This window comes from Carassius gibelio, chromosome B11, assembly GCF_023724105.1.
Source record: "Carassius gibelio isolate Cgi1373 ecotype wild population from Czech Republic chromosome B11, carGib1.2-hapl.c, whole genome shotgun sequence".
Classification (NCBI taxonomy): domain Eukaryota; kingdom Metazoa; phylum Chordata; class Actinopteri; order Cypriniformes; family Cyprinidae; genus Carassius; species Carassius gibelio.
Window position 1 is genome coordinate 23,068,664 of NC_068406.1, and position 22,847 is coordinate 23,091,510.

At 33.8% G+C, this 22,847-nt stretch overlaps 1 protein-coding gene across 2 annotated transcripts in view; it reads right to left on the reverse strand.

The window, feature by feature from the left end:
• LOC127968316 (filamin-B) overlaps positions 1–22,847 on the reverse strand; it is an 82,664-nt gene that overhangs the window by 11,968 nt on the left and 47,849 nt on the right. The window contains exons 14-36 of one of the 2 annotated variants that reach the window (XM_052569437.1): positions 21,927–22,050; positions 21,681–21,841; positions 20,800–20,890; positions 20,515–20,684; positions 20,274–20,391; positions 19,153–19,415; positions 18,481–19,078; positions 16,194–16,367; positions 15,308–15,470; positions 14,706–14,866; positions 14,182–14,349; positions 13,216–13,339; positions 12,970–13,123; positions 11,187–11,376; positions 9,524–9,771; positions 8,530–8,610; positions 6,641–6,743; positions 5,525–5,665; positions 3,545–3,673; positions 3,287–3,460; positions 2,380–2,538; positions 2,096–2,299; positions 549–701 (exon numbers count right to left, since the gene is read on the reverse strand). In XM_052569437.1, the coding sequence (XP_052425397.1) occupies positions 549–701; positions 2,096–2,299; positions 2,380–2,538; positions 3,287–3,460; positions 3,545–3,673; positions 5,525–5,665; positions 6,641–6,743; positions 8,530–8,610; positions 9,524–9,771; positions 11,187–11,376; positions 12,970–13,123; positions 13,216–13,339; positions 14,182–14,349; positions 14,706–14,866; positions 15,308–15,470; positions 16,194–16,367; positions 18,481–19,078; positions 19,153–19,415; positions 20,274–20,391; positions 20,515–20,684; positions 20,800–20,890; positions 21,681–21,841; positions 21,927–22,050 (4,051 nt within the window). The remainder of the gene's footprint in view (positions 1–548; positions 702–2,095; positions 2,300–2,379; positions 2,539–3,286; positions 3,461–3,544; positions 3,674–5,524; positions 5,666–6,640; positions 6,744–8,529; positions 8,611–9,523; positions 9,772–11,186; positions 11,377–12,969; positions 13,124–13,215; positions 13,340–14,181; positions 14,350–14,705; positions 14,867–15,307; positions 15,471–16,193; positions 16,368–18,480; positions 19,079–19,152; positions 19,416–20,273; positions 20,392–20,514; positions 20,685–20,799; positions 20,891–21,680; positions 21,842–21,926; positions 22,051–22,847) is intronic. The other variant, XM_052569438.1, reaches the window with a different exon arrangement.

Below are 22,847 nucleotides of genomic sequence, written 5' to 3' on the forward strand. Positions count from 1 at the left end.
ATCTATCTATATCTATCTATATCTATCTATCTATCTATCTATCTATCTATCTATCTATCTATCTATCTATCTATCTATCTATCTATCTATCTATCTATCTATATATATATAAAACAATTAAATAGTACCGTTTAATTTCTTACAATAAATTAAATTATTTGCACCACTGGTAAAATAAAATGTAAAGAAATTTCATAAATAAAAATTTAATTCAAATCTAGTCTCTTTTGAAGAATACCGGCTAGAAAATGATAAATATATTCTTATTCATCACTGTGCAATGCACTTAATACTCTATTTTAAATTTGTTTTTTTGTCTTTTGCCAAATAATCTATATTTAAATGCAAAGTCAGAGCTTTGGTGTTGCCGACCTTGCATTTAAATATTTTTCCGCTTGTCCCTTGGTCGAGCGCCCAGTTTATATTAATGCGCGTGCTTTTGCCTACTTTGTGTCAAATAATCTATAAACAGGTCAAATCCACCTTATTTGGAGCACATACTAAATGATAGAGAAGTTTTGAATGATGCTTCATGCATGATCTCTTACCAGGGACGTGCTCTTCTGCAAACCTGATGGACACTATGTAGGTGCCTGGCTCAGTCGGACAATACGAGATGCCACAAGTGCTGTCCTCCATGTCCTCTGTCTGTATGTCCACTTTACTGGGACCCTCGATGGACAGCCCCAAACCACCGTACCCTATGAAGACAACAATGCAATTCATACAGACATTCAACATTAACAGACAACACACACCTGAATGCATGAGAAATACAAAACTCATTATGACAAGTTTAATAGTGTGTGATATACATTTAGCACTAATTGCATAAATATTCTTTATGTAAGCGGGAAATAATAAGCCGCTGTGGAACCAGTTACCAGTTTTTTAATCTCTCATTTCCAGCTTTGAGTCGCTTTGCAAAATTCATTTCTCAGCATTAAGTGGATTTGAGAGCTTGAGAAAACATCATTAACGGCCGGACGTTTGGCAGACCTGGTTCATTTAGGATTTATGTAGCTCGGTTAGAAAGGTTAGATGGTTGGGAAGAAGCGGTCCTTTTTAAAATTTAACATTAATATCTTTGTTCTGAAAAAAAAAAGGGGGGGGGGGAAGCACCACATTTTGTAATGTGACCCTTATAACCTCAGATGAACCCGTTTATTTTGGAGAAACATTTCTATCATCAGCTTTTGGGAGGAAGCTGAAATGTGGCTGAAGAAGTTGGTTGGTTTGTTAGTTAACCAGATGAAAACAGCTCACTCTCAAAACTAAGTCTCAAGGTGGGGTAAAGAATGAAGAAATCGCCATTCATGCATTTTGATATTTATGCATTTAGCAGACGCTTTTATCCAAAGCAACTTACAGCGCATTCAGGGTATACTTTTTTTTTATTTTATTACCAGTATGTGTGTTCCCCGGGAATTAAACCCACAACCTTTTGCGCTGCTAACACAATGCTCTACCAATGAGCCACAGGAACACCGATATATTATTATTTATTATTATTATTAGTAGTAGTAGTATTATTAATAAAAATAGCAACAGTCCATATTAATAAAAAAAGTATATTTAATAAATGAAATATGTAAATAAATAGAATTATTATGATAAATAAACTAGATATTGTAAATTTTTTTATAATAAACAAAATTCATAAAAAAAAATTAAATGATTAACCAAATGTAATTACTTGAGCACTTATTATTATTAATAAATACATTAATTAAATATAATTTAGAGTTACTATTAACTATTTATATATTTTTAAATATTACAACATTAAAATATTACTATATTAAATAAACATTTATTATTAAATACAGTAATAATCATAATAATAGTCACTATCAAATAAGTAAATAAAAAATATTATTAAAATAAACTAAATAACACCACCAAAATAATAACAAAAGCTATTATGATGATAATATTATTATTAAATTAAATAATTAATGGTGGCTAATATAATTAGATATATAAATAAAAAATAAAAAAAGATGATGATAAGTTGGTGATGACAGTTTTTAAATAAATAAATAAATAAATAAATAAATAAATAAATAAATAAATAATGAAAAGTGTTTCTCACCAGCTTCTCTGGTGTCCACCACGAAGTCTGCGGTCTGGAAGGTGCGCCCCTCCACCAGCCCCTGACCGAACACCTTGACCCTGCGGGCGTCTCCGATCTCAGACTGGACCACGTTGATGGTGATGGGGCTGTTAGCCACGTGCCGGCCGTTCTTCATGATGCTCACCAGGTGCTCTCCGACTTCTCTTGGGATGAAGGAAATGCCTGAGGAGGAAACGACCAGTCAGGGGTCATCAAACCAAACTCAATGTAAGGTACACACGGAGCATGTACTGCAGCCGCACCGATGTGATTGTTGGGCTGCCTCTTGAGCAGACACGGCTCATCGCGGCCAGACGGGGCTTTGATGCTCGCCGTGAGCAGACTGAGATCCGTCTCCAGGATATCCAGAGAGAAATCTGCAGCGGAGCCCAGCTTCACCTGAGACTTCCTCTTGTTGTCCTCTGAAGAGACCAAAAACAGACAGATCTCACTACAGAAGTCAAGCAGACCGTCTAGATCACTACATACATCTCATTTTACAGTCAAATACGGTTAAATGTACGGTTTTTGGAAGTGAAAAACAATGAAATGCATCTTTTTCTTATCGGTTACGAACGATAAGGTTTTTATTACATCACTTAATGCAATATTTTAGTGTCATTTGTGTTGCCATGATCGTATTTCCTATTTGTGCATCTATATATAATCATTAAAGGCAAAATAAATAACAATAGCTAATATAATTATCATATAGAAAATAAATTATTAAATAAATATATACATTAAAATATGATAAGTTATTGAATAAAAGAATAACTTAGTAATAATGGCTATTTTTTTATATCATAAATTAATAACAATTAATAGAAATTATTTATAAATGAATATTTATTGCATTGTTTTGGTGTCAAGTGCATTACTGTGATGTTGCAATATTATTGTATTTGTGCTTCTACATATTAGTATATAATGATTATTATTATTAATCAAACAAATTAAATAACATCTATCATTAATAAATATGTATTTATAGCATTATTTGACATTTTACAGAATTATCTTCTACATATTAGTGTTGACTATCTTTGATTCATCGGTTGTCTTTCTTCAGCTCTAGTCTCTTTTCTGGAGGTCATCAGTATTTTATAAAGGTACAAAATTGTAATGTAAAATGTTCCTATGGTGTTTTTTTACTGTAACTCTTCGTACCTGTGATTCTGGCGGTGAAGGGGCTTCCTGCGATGTGTTTGTCGTTATATCTGACCAGTATATTATAATCTCCAGGCAGCATGGGGAGGTATGAAACCGTACAAGTGCCGTCTTTGTTGTCCACACAGTTGATCTCAGCCTTGGACGGACCCTCAATGGCCAAATCAAGACCACCTGACACAACACACAGCATGTTTTCTCAGGTTTCTAAGGTTTTGAGACGGCAGTGTGAGCGTGATGTGTTCGTACAGTACACACCGTCAGACGCATCTTCGGTGAAGATGGTGAAGATGGCGGTTTTATTGGCGGTCCCGTAGACCAGACCCGGGCCGTACGCCGTCACGTTAGGACTGTTAGCAGTGTTCACATAGAACTGCAGAGGACTCTCTGATGAGAGAACAGACCAGAGTTCAACACAGCGAGAGGAAACACACAACAGAAACACAATCAGGAGTTTCTGACCTGACATGCATCGTGTTTCTACAAAAGCAAACGTGCAAACAACATAACTGCTGCTAACTTAAAGAAAGGAGATGAGTGAACTGCACAAAGAAAGACCTGGATATTTGTCAACCCCAAAAAAAGAATTAGAAAATTAAAAACAACTACAGCAACATTTTATGTAGAAAATAAAAAATACATTTGGAAAGTGAAAGTGAATTTAGGCCTGTTACCAGGAACTACAATTATACTGCTAAAATAATTATATATATATATATATATATATATATATATATATATAATTATTGTTTTATTGTTTTTGTTTTCTGCGGTGAAGTCTAACCTTGAATTTTTTTGCATAATTAACTATGAAATCTGGAATAATATTATAATATAATATTAAGATATTGTTAATTTTTATAAAAAGTTTCCTTAATTTTGTGTTGTTTGTTTAAAGGTTGCAAATATATCCGTTTTATTTCTTATAAAAGAATACAAAAAAAACAAATATATATATAAACTTTGTCCAGATATTTATTTATTTAATAAATAAATACATAAATATATAAAATAATAAAAATAATAAAACAATTTATTATGAGTTGCTCTTACAGTAGGTTGTGAGGAACCAACAAGTTAATTTACAAACATATTTTTAAATCAAATCAAATAAAACGGAATAATACAATTAATAAAATAAAAATGCAGAATAAAGAGATAAAATATTGAAACGATTCATGCAAAGCATGATTATAGCAGCTGATTGTGAATGCTAACAGGATATCCTCATGTAGACCTCAGGCGCTCCTAACAGAATGATTCAACTCTATAAACACGTTCTTCCTGCTTTATATGGAGAAACAAGCCTGGACTCTGTCATTGATGTGATATTGACTGAGGTTTCTGATGGCACTGGACCAGCGACTGGAAACAAGCAGCTACATGAGGATCTGCAGCAACACAAGAGCTCCTCACAGCTGCAGTCAGCCATCTACTCTTTCACCACGCTGAGTAAATCAGTCCACCCTCTATTGAGAGGAGAAGCCTTCTCACCCTTCACCTGAACACTTCCAGGAGCTGCTGCTAAAGGCTGCGTTCTCAGAAAATAATCGAAATCCTGTTCTGTAACCCTTATACAACCTTCGATGTTTCACAGAACGTCCAAGCTCTTTATCTTACAACAAACACTTTCAGAAAGTGGAAAATAGCAGCCAAAACACTTCATATCACTTATACAGGTCGAAGGTGAACAAAATAAAATAATGAAATAAATGTAAAAAATGAATAATTGTTTTTTTTGTGTGTTAAATGTTATAAATTGCAATTTATTTATTTTTTTATCGAAAATCAAAATAGAAATCGCTATTTTCTTTAAAAAAAAAAAAACTAAATTAAGCCTTTTAATGCCTTTTTTTTTCATTGTGTTACCAGAAAGTTATGCTTTTAAAAATATTTTATATATATAAATTGTATATATGAGTGAGTATAGAAAAGCAAATAGAAATTTATAATTATTTTCAAAAAAAAAAAAAAAAAAAAAAAAAAAAAACATTTAACCTTTTTAGGCCTATTAAAAAAAAATTTGCATAGTGATATACTACCACAAAGATATATTTAAAATTATTCAAATAATTGAAATTATACTTTTACATCAATTGAATTTTTTTTTTTTTTTTATTTTGGGGTTAAATATTATCATTAATAAAATACACATTAAAAATGAGTATTTTTAAGAGTTTCTATTTGATTATTCAGTTTTGATGGAGCATTATGAACAGATGGTGTGTGGACTCTGACCTGGGATGTGTGTCCCGTTGAATTTAATGTGCATCTCGTGGAGCCCAGCTTCTGTGGGCGAGTACTTGACCGTGACCGTCCCGTCTTTGTTGTCGATGATCTCCGGCTGAGCAGTTTTACCTGACGGCATGTGAACCTCACCTGAAGACAAACACTGAGTTCAGATCACTGCAGATGTGCAGCTCATCACTTCTAATGTGACTCAATCACACAAAATAGAAACTATCTGGTATATGTTATGTCCAAAAAAGGACTGTTAAGACACTTTGGCATTATTGATTTTAAAAGACACCTTTATTAATCTTCAATTAAAAATAAAATCAAGCTATAAAGGTCAATGGAAGTATTGTTTTATGCATGCACAGAACGTTAATAGTAAAATTATTATTATTTTGTGTGTTTTATCATAGTTTATTTATTTTTTTAAAGTAACAACAAAAATATTACTAATGGAACTTAAATTACCATGTGAAAACTCTAAATCAAATATATATATATATATATATATATATATATATATATAAAATTTATAAAATGCATATTTTTTAGATTTAATTCTTTATGCCAGTACTTTGGCCTTTATGATGATAATAAAATTTTATTTTTTATTTACTATATGTTATTTAGTTATTATTTTATGGTATTATGATATTATTATTGTATTTAAAAAAAAACAAATTATAAAATAAAATAAAGACCCCAATTATGAAAACATATATTAACATAATGTGGAAAATGTATACAGCACATATTATATAAAAATGGAAATGTACTTGTATTCATACTTTAAGGTCAGTATTTGTTGTATAACCTATTATTATGTTAATAAATAAATATATAAATAAAGTAGTGAAAATATTTTTGATTATTATTTTGCATTACAAGAATGAGAATTTTGAGAAAGGGGGCATAGTTTACAAGAAAGTAAGTTCATAACGCCAAAAAAAAAAAAAAAAAAGTAAAATATGACCCTGGTGTGTTTTTTTTAAATAGATCTGCAGTCGACTGCACAAAATCCCTTTAAGAAACCCCTTTAATTTGTCTTAAAAGTAACTCCGAAGCAGCTGAATAAGAGTTTGGTTAACTTGGCTCCAGGTGTCTTCTGACGTCTCTCACCTGTGATCTCCCCCTTCCTAAAGGTGAAGGGGATCACCATATCGAAAGGCCTGTACCCCGTCCCGTTCACGCTGTTGGCAGGATTATACCCCCCATCTGTGACCTGCGAGGCAGAAATCTGAGTAAATGAGAGCGGACGCTACAAACACATCCGTAACAGCGGCCTGTCAAACATTTCCACGTTCAGTCAGTCTGTGTGATCCATTCTGAAAGAAGAGCGCTGTGGACGAGAACAGACATTAACAGCCCAGTGATTCAGCCACAGCAGAAGACAAACGTGTGTTAGACACGAAACACTGGAAGACAGAGATCGACCCCAGCACACCTGACCAAGCACAGAGAGAAGAAATCCCCATAACCATGATAAACATCTGAGAAATGAGGGAAAGTGATAGTGTGCACAGAAGAAAACATGTGGAGACATCCAATACAGACCGATGCATTATAATCCAGATTATAAATTAAATAGGGGGGAAAAAAAAACTCCATCAATATAAAAGCCATTTCGAGTTAAAATGTATGCTTTTACACTTTTTTGGGGTCTGTGATTCTTTAATGCAGGAGAAGCCTCTTCTGCTCACTAAGGCTACATTTACTTGATCATAAATACAGTAAAATTTCCAAAATATTACTACAGTTAGATGTTTTCTATTGTTTTTTTTTTAATTGGCTACTATTATTATTAAAGGTTTTTGTGCTAAAAATTTTTTTGGGTCATTTTGGGTCTCTTCTGCTCACTAAGGCTGCATTTATTTGATCATAAATACAGTAAAATTTCCGAAATATTACTACAATTATAGATGTTTTCTTTTTTTTATCTTTTTTTTTAATTGGCTAATATTATTAAGGTTTTTGTGATAAAACAAATTTTGGGTCTCTTCTGCTCACTAAGGCTGCATTTATTTAATCATAAACACAGTAAAATTTATGAAATATTACTACAGTTATAGATGTTTTCTATTTGTTTATTTTAAATTGGCTAATATTATTATTAAGGTTTTTGTGATAAAACAAATTTTGGGTCTCTTCTGCTCACTAAGGCTGCATTTATTTGACCAAATATACAGTAAAAATGTGAAATATTAAAATTTTAAATGACCATTTACCATTCGAAAATATTTTTAAAATGTAATTAATTTCAGTGATAAAACCTGCATTTTCAGTCTTCAGTGTCCTTCAATCCTTCATTAATCATTGTACTTTGCAGAATTGTAAACATTTATTTTAAATGAAACTGAAGCATTATATTTTTCATGATTCTTTGGTGAATAGAAAGTTTAAAAGAACAACAGCATTTATATCGAATAGAAACCTTTTACAACATCATAAATGTCTTCACAGAGCCACTTTTGCTTAATTTAATGCATCCTTGCTGAATTAAATGGTTAATTCTTTAAATTTGTTAAAAAGTAGTGTGTTTTTAAAGCTAAGAGTGTTAAGTGTTTCACAGATCTGCTTCGTGGAAACAATGTCTTTTAACCTATGAATAAAACTACATAAGGGCGGCAGAGAAGCGCATAATAGTTCTGCACAGTCTGAGGTTAATCAATCTAAATCTAGTGTCCACTCCAAACTAAACTAGATCAGTCTAAACACTCGAGCATAGAGTTTCAGTCTGCCTCTGTCATCAGTGAGAAAACCAGAGCGTGTTTAAGACTAATCAACCAGAGAGGGAGGAAACAGAAAGAGATGAGGAACAATTCCAAACATTTCCTGCAAAAAAAACGATGCTTGAGTAGTCAAAAAGCAGAGGAACTGAACAGAAACCCCATTAAATGAAAGACAGGAGACAAACATCAGGACAGAGAGGTGACCGGCCGGAAGCTGGAGCTCAGAGCGAAGGCTGAAAAAGAGCGGAGGCTGATGAGGTGAAGCGTGTGTCTTTGTACCCAGGGCTGGAAGCCGACGCCTGGTGCTGCCTTTTGCTGTTGGACTGACTGCTGCTGCATCATGGGAACTTCATCTGTGGCCTGGGAAATGATATGTATGGACATGAACCTCCAGATGCACGAGGAACACAAAGAAACAGAATCAAACGCACACAGCAAATTGTGCAAAAGCAGTTGTACATTCACTGAAAAGAAAAATCTAATTGCAATGTTTGTTAAAAATTGTGATTGAATTTAAAAAGCAAAAGAATTTGGCTCAAAATAGTGTAATAGTATATTAATATGACTATGAAATAATGATAATTTTTACAGTAAAACAACTTTTACTGTAAAAATATTACAATAGTATTATTTTATTCCAGCATATAAAAAAAATGACTATAAACCAATTAAATATATTCATATTAAAATTAGAACTTATACTGTAAAATTAATATTTTTCTTAAATACTTGTTTTTATTTTACAGTAAAATATATTGCACTAAAATGTATTTTCTAATATTTATTCTTTTTTAAAACACAATTTTATGTATCATTATCAAAACTATATAAAAAAATAAAGAATATTTCCACTGAATAATATTTTACTGTAAAATAAAAGTATTAAAGAAAAATATAAATTTTACCGTAAACCTTAAATATATAAATTATAATAACCGATAGCTACAAGGTGCATGCATTTAATTAAATTATCACTATTTTGATATCATTCAGCGCTCTAAAAATACATTGTTTTTAACTGAGTAATGAATTCTGCTTCAAGACAATCCAGAACACAAAGATGCATGAAGTCGAGCGTCTGTGTGTACATTTCAGCCCCGAATCAAAACCTTCCCTTAACGTCAGGAGATACGAAAGCATAAAGTGTGATCATTTGTCTTAATAATGCAAAGAAACAATGAACTCCAGATGAGGATGTGATGACACAGCTCTGAACCGTATCTATTCCAGCTGCTAAAAACCTCTTCAGTGTGCTTCCTCTTTTTCTTCTCACCGTGACTTTGAAGGGGCTCCTGGGGATGTTCTCCCCTCCAAAGCGCACGTAAATCACGTACGTCCCGGGTGTAGGAGCAGTGTAGAAGATGTCGAAGGTACCATCCTCGTTCTCGATGACTTCAGCTTCCACCTCAGTGCCGTCTGGAGTCACCACGACGCAGGAGACCTTCCCCTTCCCCGCTCCTTTAGTGTTCACCACAAAGCCCACCTCTTCTCCGATGCCGATGGTCGGCCCGATGCCAGGTCCTGAGGATTGCGTCAGTGAAGATTTGAAATTTGAGATTGTTGTGATTTAAAAGCATGTAACACATTTTAGGGTCAGATGTTATCGTGGCAGAACACGCTTCGAATATACGCTTTTTTTTATCCCACTTATCAAGTTGGTCTAGATTCATAAAGGTAAACGAATGAGTATTTAAATGCTTGTTGATGATGCAGGCATCTATTACATCAAATACTAGCAGCTCATAGTTGGAGGAGGATGGAAAACAGAAAATTTTAAATGTACTAATGCATTTCCAAAAAATAAAATACTAAAGTGGTTCGATTAAAACAAAACAGAACAAAAAGCTAAACAAAACAAAACAATGTATTTTCTCATAGTTATTCAGGCTATAAATAATTAAAATAAATATTTAAATAAAATACTTTATTTAAAATTAAAATATATAAAGTAAATAATAAAAAATATATATTTTTAAAATGTATTTAAAATTAAATTTAGAATTTTAGAAAAAGTTTATAAAATGTAAAGCTCTAATAAAATAGAAGAAAAATGTAACAAATAACTACTATATTATATGATATCATAAAGTGTAAATTTTTCACAAATTGCTAAATACAGCTAAATATATACATTTTATATCTCGAATCTGAGGGTGCAAAAAAAAAAATATTATATATATATATATATATATATATATATATATATATATATATAGCAAGAGAGAGAGAGAGAGAGAGAGAAAGAAAATACCTTCAAAATTGTCCAAATGAATTTTTAATGCATTAACAAATCAAACATTATGTTTTAATATATTTACGGCAGGAACTTTACAAAATATGTTAATGGAACATGATCTAGATTTACTTAATATCCTAATGATTTTTGGCATAAAATCTATTATTTTGACCCATACAGTGTATTGTTGGCTATTGCTACAAATATATCTCATTGACTTAAGTTGTGTGTTCCAGGGTCACACATAAACATTTTAATATTTATCATTTAGATTTTAACATCAAAACATTTTAATATATTATATATAATACATATTTTAAATCAAATATATAAAATATAGCATAATAAAATTAGTTCTTTATGAAACTAAATAATATTAAATATTCAGTTAAAATAAACAAATATAAATAAATCCAATATAAACATTATATAATAATTGCTGTTAATAGTGTTAATCCTGTTTGACTATGTCTTCAGTTAATTTTTCCAAAAATGTCTACCATATCCACATAAACTGACAGTCCACTGATAAGCTACTACTTAATATATCGCAGAAAATTAATTTTCTGGAAAGTTGCTTTGCAATAATTTGCATCGTAAAAAGTACCATACAAATAAACATGAGTTGAAATGTAACATTTTAAAAAAGCTAATATTATTAAAAAAATCTAGTATTATTTGTAATAAAATATTAGATTACCGGTGACTGAACACTTGCTGGCGTCTCCTGTAGCGGTCGCTCTGACTCTATAAGGAGAAGTGGGGATCTCGTCTCCGCCGTACTTGATCACAATAGTGTAACGGCCAACCTTATCCGGCACATAAGACACTCTGTAGGTTCCATCGCGGTTATCCTGAATGTTGGCTTTCTTGTGTTTCCCATCCTGGTCCTGAAACACATGAGATACAGCATGAAACGCCTCCTTCAGAGTCTGAGGCACTGTACACGACACGGAGAGGAGCTTCATCAATGACAAACAGACTGAGGAGGAAGAGCTTTCATCAGAAGATCATTTCTCTCACTGCTGGCCGTCTCGCTCTCGCTGGATGTATTCAGAGTCAGAAAGTCCCGTCCAAGTGGAAAAATATGATCTTATACTGGATCACCAGAGCAGTTCTTCTCAAAAGATAAACTGACCAATGGATCCAAGAGAAAGATGAAAGACACAATATGCTAATCAGTGATGCTTGCAGATTCTCATTCATCTTTTCCAACGCAAGTCAAAAACTGAATTAAAATGTGATTTTTTTGGCCTGCTGCTCTACTTCATACACACACACACACACACACACACACACACACACACACACACACGTTTCTTATAATTGTTTCATGGCAAAAACAATTATAAGAAAATACAAATATATAGGAATAAAATTAAGCTAATATATATTAGACCGTATGTTTATGAAGTAATTACATTTTTAATAATATAATTTAAAAATGTCTATTTTATAAAAATATTTTACAATAAATCAAATATAATTTTAAAAATAGCAATACAGCTATTAACACTTTAACAGTAATATTTGTAATAAATACATAACTTAAATTTATAAAAATATGCTATACATTACAATACTAATTAAATACTACAAATAATTGTATAATATTTTTTAACTATATAATTTAATGTTCATCTTAAAAAATATACTATGTAATGGATCATACTTTTTAAAATGCTACTACCATTTAAATATGTAATTATAAAAAAAAAAAATTTATATTATATATATATATATATATATATATATATATATATATATATATATATATATATATATATATATATATATATACACACACACACACTTTTTTATATGCTATAAAAGTTATAATATTAAATGTTAAATACTACTACTAATAATCATACTACTACAAAACAGATAATTAAAAATGTTTCTTAAAATTATTTATAATATTATTTATTGATTAAAAACTATATAATATAATATAATATAATATAATATAATATAATATAATATAATATAATATAATATAATATAATATAATATTCTCCCAAACCCACCAGTCAAAAGTTTGAAATAATAATTTTATTTTGTTTTTTTTAATGTTTTTCTTTTCTGGACCTTGACACTGTATTTTACTTGGCAGTCTCTGGGACAGTCAAAAGCCTCCCGGTTTTCATCAAAAATATCATAAATTGTGTCCTGAAGACGAACAAAGCTTTCACAGGTTTGGAACGACGAGGGGGTAAAGTGATTAATGAAAAAACTTTCATTTCAGTGCAGAGTATCCCTTTAAGATTAAAATAACAAGAGAAAGATACTTTGCTACAGTGTGATACTCCCAGATCCCCATCAATCTTTTCCACTGCATTTCAAAAACTAAATCCAAATGTGATTTTAGAGGCCAACTGAAAACATGGAAATCAACCTCAGAAAAATGCATTAATAATAATCAGATGTATTGAAAGGCTAAACCACAAGAGGAAGCTGAGACTGGAGACGTCAGGACTCACAGTGATCTGCACTGACAGCTGGCCCTCGCCGGCGTCTTTGGCGTCGATGGTGAACTCCACCGGGAAGCTGGCCGAGAGACCGGTGGTGAGCCCGGGGCCGCTGGCACGCACCTTACTGGCATCATGAGTGGGCTGAACACGCAGCTTGAAGGGACTGGAAGAGATGTTAGAGGGATTGGTTTGATTTGGAGAACAGTAGCGCTCACAGCGCTTGTGAATGGAGCGAGTGAACCTGACACGGGTTACCTGCGTGGAACTTCCTCTTCTGCGTATTTGACCGCCACCGAGTACGAGCCCTCGACAGACGGCGTGTAGGACACGGAGTGTGTGCCGTCACCATTATCTGTGACTTCAACGGGCTCCACTATACCTGCAAACAACAAGCCAATCAGATGCCAAAAACTAAATAATTATTTGGTAACTGCTACCAGTTTTAGTAAAATGAAACCTGCAACATGGCGAGAACCATAAAGCAGCATACTTCTGTATTTCCAAAAAATATATAAAAAAAAAAAAAAACGTTTTTATATATATCTCCACACATGCATGCATACATATACACACATATATTATATATATATTAAAGTATTATTTAATAAATGAAATAAATCACGTTTAAGTATATACTGTGCAGTATGTTAGCATTTAATTCAGAACAAAGGCAAAAAAGTGAATTAAATTTATTAAATTATACATATAAAAAATGAATGTTTAAGTATATATGGTGCAGCATGCTATTATTTTATTCAGAAAAAGGCAAAAATATTTATTAAGTGAATATAAATGAATGACAAAAATAAACATGAATACAGAATTTAACTAAACATAAAGTATGATGTAATTTAATGACACAAAAAGAGAATTAATAGAAATTAGTGAATATTAAATCATAAGTGTTTATGTACGTTTATGTAAAAAGTATGCTAGTATAATTCAGAACAAAATAACAAATAAAATAAATCCCCATGAATTAAGATCTTAATGAAATAAAGTCTACATAAATATTCTGCAGTATGTGAATATTTTATTCAGAACAAAACCAAAAAAAACTAAAATAAATAAATAAATGTTTACATATATACTGTGCGTTATGCAAATACTTCAGAAAAAAAAAAACTATTCCCTGAGGCCCCTAAATAAATAAGCCCAACAAAAGGGAGAAAAATATTCAAATCGGTGTAATGCACAAGCCTTAAGTAAATGCATCTTTACCTTTCGGTCCAGTCACGGCCACAGAGAGAGGAGCGACACCAGCTTTACTGCAGTCCACAGTGAAGGATTGTGGGATTTTAGCTCTCACTCCAGAACCGACACCAGGTCCGGAGATCTTCACCTTACTGGAGTCCACAACATCCTTCACCGGCACCTTAAACGGGCTTCCTACAACACAGACAGAGATAAAGACCATTACATTTCACTCAGACACTGACTAGTGCCTCCATGCATGCTAATGCTATTCAAACACGGCTATTATAAGAAACGGCGGATAAATCAGATTAACTCCCACGACACAGGAAGCAGGTGAGAAGATACACAAAACTAGTCAACGACAAGCAAAAACAAGCCAATAATGACAACTCAAAAAAAAAAGATATGTACATAATGTAGCATAATTCAAGAGGCTTTGCAGAGGAAAAAATTGAAACTCGGTCAGGTTGCATCTCTCAAAGCTCAAAGTAATGCTTTCTTCAGACGGCTTCTGTGCTTTAAGTGGTGCATTATGGATAAAACCGTACCGGGAATGTGCTGTCCTCCATACGTGATGTTGACGTCATACAGACCAGGCACATACGGGGTGTATTCCACATTACAGCTGCCGTCTTTGTTATCTTTGCAGGACATCTTCGACTCCGATGGACCTTCAACGGTTATTCCCAATCCACCGATACCAGCTCCTCTGTACGGATCAAAAGACGGCTGGTTAGACGTCTCAAGTGCTCATGCTAGTACAAACCCGACCCCAAAACAGTTGGGACACCGTACAAATTGTGAGTAGAGCCTCACAAACTTATATTTGGATATAGATAACATATCAAATGTTGAAAGTGAGACATTTTTAAAAGTCATGCCAAATATTGGCTCATTTTGGATTTCACGAGAGCTACACATTACAAAAAAGTTGGGACAGGTAGCAATAAGAGGCCGGAAAAAGTTAAATGTACAAAATAAGGAACAGCTGGAGGACCAATTTGGTCAATTGGCAACATGATTGGGTATAAAAAGAGCCTCTCAAGAGTTAAATTACTGACCCAAACTTTTGAGTGGAAGAACAGTGCAGGTAAATCTAACAATTGAATGAAACGACAAATGCACAGTATGATCTGTGAAGCTCTTTAACCTGGTGACGATGGAGAACTTGTTGGGTTTGTCGGTCAGTGCTTCTTCCAGACCCGGGCCCTTGGCCTGCACACGTGAGGGGTCACAGCCCTCGCCCACCCCGACCTGAAACGGGCTCTTTGGGACCGGAGTCTCGTCGTACAGAACCTCCACACTGTGGACTCCTGCGTGAGCAGACAGAAGAATCACACTCCGCTTGTAAGAAAGAAAAACAATGGTTTCTCCTGTAGCATCTTGCCTTAATCAAACATTCCCGCTGAGAACCTCATAAATCTTGCTAAACTAGCAATAGTTTCTGACAAGCTTTATTGCTGTTCTACAAAATACACAAATGCAAGACGAAACCTGCATCTCAAACAGTAGATCAGCGGTGGCCAGCATCAGTCCTGCAGAGTTTTGCTCCAGTCTTGATAAAAACTCACCTGCCTGTTGCTTTCTAGTAACCCTACAGACCTTTCTTAGCGTGTTCAAGTGTGTTTGATTAGCATGACCATCAGTGGCCTGTTATAAAGATTGAATGGCATTGAATGCACTGATAAAACGTACAGTACAGCTTGCATTACATTTAGCTTTTTGCTTTGGATAAAAACATCTGCCAAGTGCATGAACGTAATGTAAACCCCAGTGTTTGTTGGGAAGAAACAGTAAATCTACCAATCAATGAAACAAACTGTCCGGGCCATTCAATTGGATCTTGTATTAAATCAATAAAAAAATAAAAACTTAGGATTGTCCAGGTCCTCCAATTGGATTGGAAAATAAGTAAATAAAATAAACCATAAATAAACTGTGAGGCTATCCAATTAGATCTTATAAATAAACCAATCAATACAATTCTAACATGCATTATTTTTCATGGCAGTTATGTAGGATGTTGTGCATCGTACCATTCTCAAACGGTGTGTATTCCACGTTATAAGTCCCATCGCCATTGTCACTAATAACACAGTCTGTAGCAGCACCTGACGGGTTCTTCACATGGGCTTTAATGTGTTTCCCACCAACTTTGGTCAGAGCTCGTGCATCCACGGTGAAGTCAGTCGAAGCCTCCCTGAAAACTCCTGCAGAGCAGAGAGGAGCATACACCAACACTGAACAGGTTTTGCAAAACAATTCATCTCTTCCACAAAAATTTTATTGACTTTGAATTAATTCATCTTTCAGCAAAATAGTTTTTCAGCGCCATCTTGTACTAAAGGATTACACTATTTGGAGCATGACAACACATGCAAGGCATGCAAAACAACATCTTTCCAAACAGATTTTGTTACGAAACCAAAATGAAAAATCTCCAGAAATCATGCGAGCCAAATATCATGAAGATAGAGAAAAAAAATTTCATACGCTTTTCATTGGTTACAAGAAGAATGAATGGAAACATGGTTCTAGAAATCAGGGAAGGCAAAAGACAAGGTTTTCAGTTGCATACAAGATGCATTCATCCTTAACACTCAGGTGTTGATCGGTCATTTTAGACCCCCCAAAAATAAAAACCTTGTTTGGAAATTTACCAATAATTGGTAAATTTCCAAACAAGGTTTTGTTTTTTTTTTGGTCTAAAATGACCAATCAACACCAAAGTGCATTGTAAATGTCAGTAATTTATCTTTTTTGACTTCTATAAAAATGATTTAGAGGCTGAAATATGTGAGTTTTATCTTTTTATAAAACCTTTTTTGTCAAAACTCTATTTGAACTTGTGCAATGTAAATAACGTTGCAAGAAATCATTTACAATGTTATTATTTTAATGTTTACTTAAAAAGTACATATTGATGCTAATTTTATTTGTTATTTGCTGGTTTTCTACATAAAACTTGGTGAATTGATTTCATTGGGTAGCATTAGGACTTTTTGAACAGGATTCTGTGATAACCGTGATCATTTGGGTCACTATAATCATGAAATGAAATTTTCATGCCATTTCATCTCTAGTTATGATCAACTATGATAAACTAAAATTCAAGGACTTAATATGGGGACACATTTCGAGTGAGAGCAAGGTTACATCGTGTTACCTTGTAAAATGCATTGTTACAGTTTTCATGTGTCAAAGACAACTATGCAAAAAGTTTTTTTTTTTTTTTTTGCATTTATTTTTGGCCATATGACAGAGGTCTGATATTCTATTCGTCATATTTCTGTTTTGCATAAAACTAAAGAATATTCGGTACATCCTATACTGTATTCTAAAATGATCTGATATTAACTTTTGCATGGATTTTATTGAAAAGACCTTAGGCTCACGTAACCAGTCATTTCACAGTGCGTCTGTGAAATGCTGAGGTACCGTAGTAGTTTTGTGCATGCGTGAACACCGTGTCAACGTACAACAAAAAATTACCTCAAGCGGGAAACACTTAACGTAACGCGTAAATGCAAGTAACTAACGTAAGGTCTAAACATGGACTAACATGAGATAATGTGTATGGGTTCTTAGAATGAACACAAAACGACAAACTTTGATGTTTATGGAAACTCACCCCATAAGAAACAGAAAAGTATTCTTGCAGATCTCGTTGCCTTCAATGAAATAAGTAACCATCTTCAAAGTTTGCACTGTGCGTCGATATTACACCAATAATGCTATCTCAAACACGGAGAGGCTTTTTTGTGATCTCAACTAGATTCTGCCAAAAAACGAAAATCACCAATTTTGAAAAAAACCCCCCGCGTCTTTATCATGTTGCTCGAAAGTTGTGCTGCCGACTTGTCACTGGTTTCCGTGACGGGTCACAATTTTCTACTTCATTGGAATTACAGACTTAATTCGAAAAAGCTAAATGGTAATAAAAAATAGTCACACTTGTGTTGTTTATGGTCAGAATTGACCGCCACATGAAATGAATGGGAAATAAGCAAAAAATATGAAAATACAGATGTTTTTGTGTTTACAAACTTTAAATCCCCCACAATGCAGAAAAAGAGCACAACAGCGAAGGGATGACAAAAGCCAAGGAATTATGCCTGAAAACACTGCTCTGAATATAAATATGAATAAACAGGCATCTAATGGCTACACCCTGACATTTTCTTTATTTTTACATATATTTTATATATTCATTTCACAGTCAGTTTTGACTATGAACAACACAAGTGTGACTCTCAAATGAACAATACCAGTGGTTAAAAGTGAACAGTAAATGGTGTTTTATCTGGATGTTTATGTCAATACCTTCTCCTGCAACTCCTGGTCCAAACACCTTCACTTTGCTCGTATCGACAGCCGGATCCACGCTCACTTTGGCGGGGAAGTTGGGAACCGTCTTCCCTCCGTACTTCAGCAGCAGCGTGTACATACCGGCCGTCAGCGGGACGTAGGTGACCGTGTAAGTCCCGTCCTTGTTGTCCAGGACTTCAGTCTTGGCTTTGGCTCCAGAGTCAGGCTCGGCCTCCAGCGTCAACTGGCCCGGTCCAGCTTTGGTGCAGTCGACGTTCAGCACGCTGACCTCTCCTACTTTGCCTCGTTTCAGCCCGGAGCCGGACGCCACCACTTTGGTGGGATCGAACGGGTATTGGATGTCTGCGTGGAAGGGCGAGCCGGGAATATGGACGTCCTCGAAGAGAATGTTGACTAGATACTCTCCGGGTTCGGTCGGGAGGTACGACACAGAGCAGGTGCAATCGCCATTGTCAGAGCACTCGATTTTGGCTTCGGTGGGACCCTCGACGGTTAGACCGAGTCCACCGGTTCCAGCGCCCTTGGTGTCAATGGTAAACTCAGCTGGACTTGCTACAAGACCACCTTTCAGTCCTGGACCGAACGCTTTGACCTGCACAGACAGAACCAATAAGTTACGATCTCTTCTCTTCTAGATGAAGTCTAATCAGTTTTGCTTCAACATACCTTGCTGGGATCAGGAGGCAGCATGGCTTCAACTGAGAAAGGGCTTCCTGGCACGGGATTGCCATCGTAGACGACCTCCACCGTGTAAACGCCTTCCTCTTTGGGGATGTACTTCACTAGACTGGCTCCTTTACCTGATTGGGGCTCTACCACACAGGGAACGGACTTCCCTGAGGGGCTGGTCATCTTGACTTCAAGTTTGCCCTGTCCACCTGCTCCTCTTGTACCAATGGCAAACTCTTGATCCTCGTCCACTTGCACACCTGGAATAAATCATTACATGGGGTTTTGATATTTATTTATTCCTTATTAAAAATAAAAAAAGAAAGTTAAAAATAGTTAAAATAAAATAACTACTTATTTTTAAGCAACCTTAAAATTAAATTATATTAACTTCTGTTTATTGTTGAATAAAACAAATAAATAAATAAAATAGAAAAAAATAAATAAATAAATCAACTTATGAAAAAATTACTACATGACTACCTAAAATTAAATAATTAGATAAAAAATTAATTGAAACAATTAAATAAATGTTTGTTTGTATGCATGCATGTATGTGTCAGTTTTCCAAACCATACACTTTGATTTTTGGTTTAAACAAACAAACAAACAAATACATTTTCCAGGCAATACTGTAAGACCTGGGATTAACATTAAAATATTCATATAAATATTTTTTAAATAAATAAAATAACACAGAACTACATAAAATAACAGACCATCTAATAATTAAAAAACATAGGATTATCCAAAATAAAAATAAATAAATAAATAATTTTAAAATAAACAAACGCACACAATTTTCCAAGCCATCCATTGAAACTTGGATTAAAATTTAGATATTATTAAACATAAATATTACTTTAAAAACACTGCTTTCCAAGTCACGCAGGGGGACCTTGGAGTAATATGTGAATATGTATTAAATAAATAACATAAGATTGCATAAAACAAAACAAGCTATTCTCAAATAAATTGCTTAATAAATAAATACACATAAGATTGTCTAAAATTAAAACACTAAATACAACATTTACCAGGCCATCCACTCAAACTTGAATTAAAATGTACATAGAATGAAATAATTAATAATTATAAAAATTTTTTGAATGACATACGGTTTTCCAGGCCTTCCACTTGGATCTTGCTAAGGTCCAGCGGAGGCGCCACACCAACGGCGAAGGGGCTTTTAGAAATAGGGTCTCCACCGTAGGTCACCGTTATCACCATCTCTCCCTGAATTGGTACAGAGAAGCAGAATGAGGATGCCAGAAGATACATACTGAAAGATATCCCTTTCACTAATTTAAAATCCTTGAACTGAATTTAAATGAGTGTTACTCCATTGCAGATCCTTACCTGCTGGACCGGTGTGTATTTGACAGTGTGGGAATAGTCATGGTTGTCAATGATCTCAAAGTCTTGAACGGGCTGTCCTTTATTCGGTCCAGAAAACTGCACGTCCAGAGGAGCTTTGCCCGCTCCTTTGACGTAAACGGTGAAGTGTGTTGGTTTTCCACTCTCCACACCTGATGGTACAAAGATACAGCATGGGAAAAATGAACAGAGAGACTCAAGCGTCATCAAATTAAACCCAGAATCTTGATAAGGGAAAACCATTTATCATCAAACCAGACAAAACACCTGCTCGGGCGAGTCCTGGTCCCTCTGCTTTCACTTTGGAGGCGTCATGTGAGGGATCCACTTTAACACGGAACGGACTGACCGGGATTTCCTGAAACGGATCATTTACAATGAACACGCCATACTTGGACAGATTCCCAAACCATATTTTCTTGGATTAAAAGGAATAAATGAATAAATAATATTTTCAGGGTCATCATTTTGGATCTTGCATTAAAATATGAATAAAATATCAGAAACGAAATAAATAAAAAATAAAAACTACAACACACTTTTTCAATTGACTTGGATTTTTCTTTAAAATTAAAATAAATAAATGGCTTAATTTTTTTTTTTTATAAATAAAACTATGACATACAGTTTTCCAGTTGGCCTGGATTTTGAATAAAAATAAGTTGCTTTAAAATAAACAACCAAATAAATAGATTATTGACCTGATTTTGAATTAAAATAAAGGATTTAAATTAATTAATTTGACGACAACTTTTTTAATAGTTTTGAATTCATTAAAATAAATATCTTCAAATAATAATAATAATAATAAAATAAAAAAAGAATTTGACAAATGTGTTTTATCCACCTGGATGGCAAATTTTAAATAAAATAAAACAAACAAATAAATAAAATATAATTATAACAACTGTTCTTTCCATCCAATCGTATCATGCATTTAAATAAAAACAAATAATCTTAAAATTGTTTTCTAAAACATTTTTTAAATAAATGAGTATTAGATAAATATTAACAAAATTAAATTTAAAAAAAGATTAAATAATATCACTTATCATACTTTAACATGGAATGCACAAAAAAAAAATACCCTATTTCCAAAGCCTGAGAAATAATCATGTTCTCTACATATCCCTATGTCCGTCACTCACTTGATCAGTAAAAAGCACTTTGATGGTGAGGCGTCCCGCTCCAGGAGGAATGTATTTGACAGTGATGGTGTCATTAGCATTGGGAATGATGTCAAAATCAACATCCTCTTCCACATCGCTGATAACATTAGCGTCACACTTGATTCCCACACTGACGTCACCTGAAAAACCACCAACACAGGACACACCGTGTGTAACATGCATGAAATAGCACTGAATTTAGTGAATGCAGTAAACGTGCATTACCTTCTCCAGCTTCAGTGCAGTCCACGGTGAAGTGCGTCGGTTCGTGAGCCTTCAGTCCGCTTCGCTCCACTCCTGGACCAAACACCTTGACTTTGTGAGGGTGGCTTCCCTTTCCCACATTCACCTACAGGAATAAAACCTCCTGCATGTTAATGACAAGAAATGAAAACACACTGCTTACAGACTACATTACACATTCTGAGAGAATCCAAATCAATGCAAAGCAAGTCTAAAAACATCCGATGTGCTTCTAGGGTGCAGAAAGGATCATTTGAAGCATTTACAAACAAGTTATTTATCCAAGATTACAAGGAACATGCAAATAAACATGAACTCAAATCACACAAACACTAAAACGCTTAGTATTAGAATTTATTGAATGCACCATTTTTAAATCAAACACTTATTGCATGAAAAGTAAATATACTTTCTGTAAATATAAACATGTTAGCTCTCAGTTGTGAAATGTTTGCATGATCAGTCAAGAGAAAGCAAGTCACAAACTGCGCAGTGAGTTTGTTTTGTGAAGTGATCTCTAAGGAGCACAGAGGCATGAATACAGTGAAGTATGAGCGAATGTTTAGTCATAATGGTATAATGCTTCAATTCACTTGTGCATTTAAAAAAAAACCTCATATTAATTCAGTCAAGCTTATTTTTTGTCCTTCATTCTGCATTAGTGAATATAAATAAGTTAGTTCAATAATAAATATTTGATCAAGTTTGAGAAAAAAAAAAGTTAACTTCTGTAAAAAGCAACTCTGGTTTGCAAACACCACAAATGACCATTTCACAGTAAAAAGTCGGTATATAATATTACGATCTAATACAATTTCATAATGTGCAAAACTCATTTAAAAAAAAAAAAAAAATCACGTAATGTTACAAACAAACTGAAATGCATTTGTGCATTGAACAGAC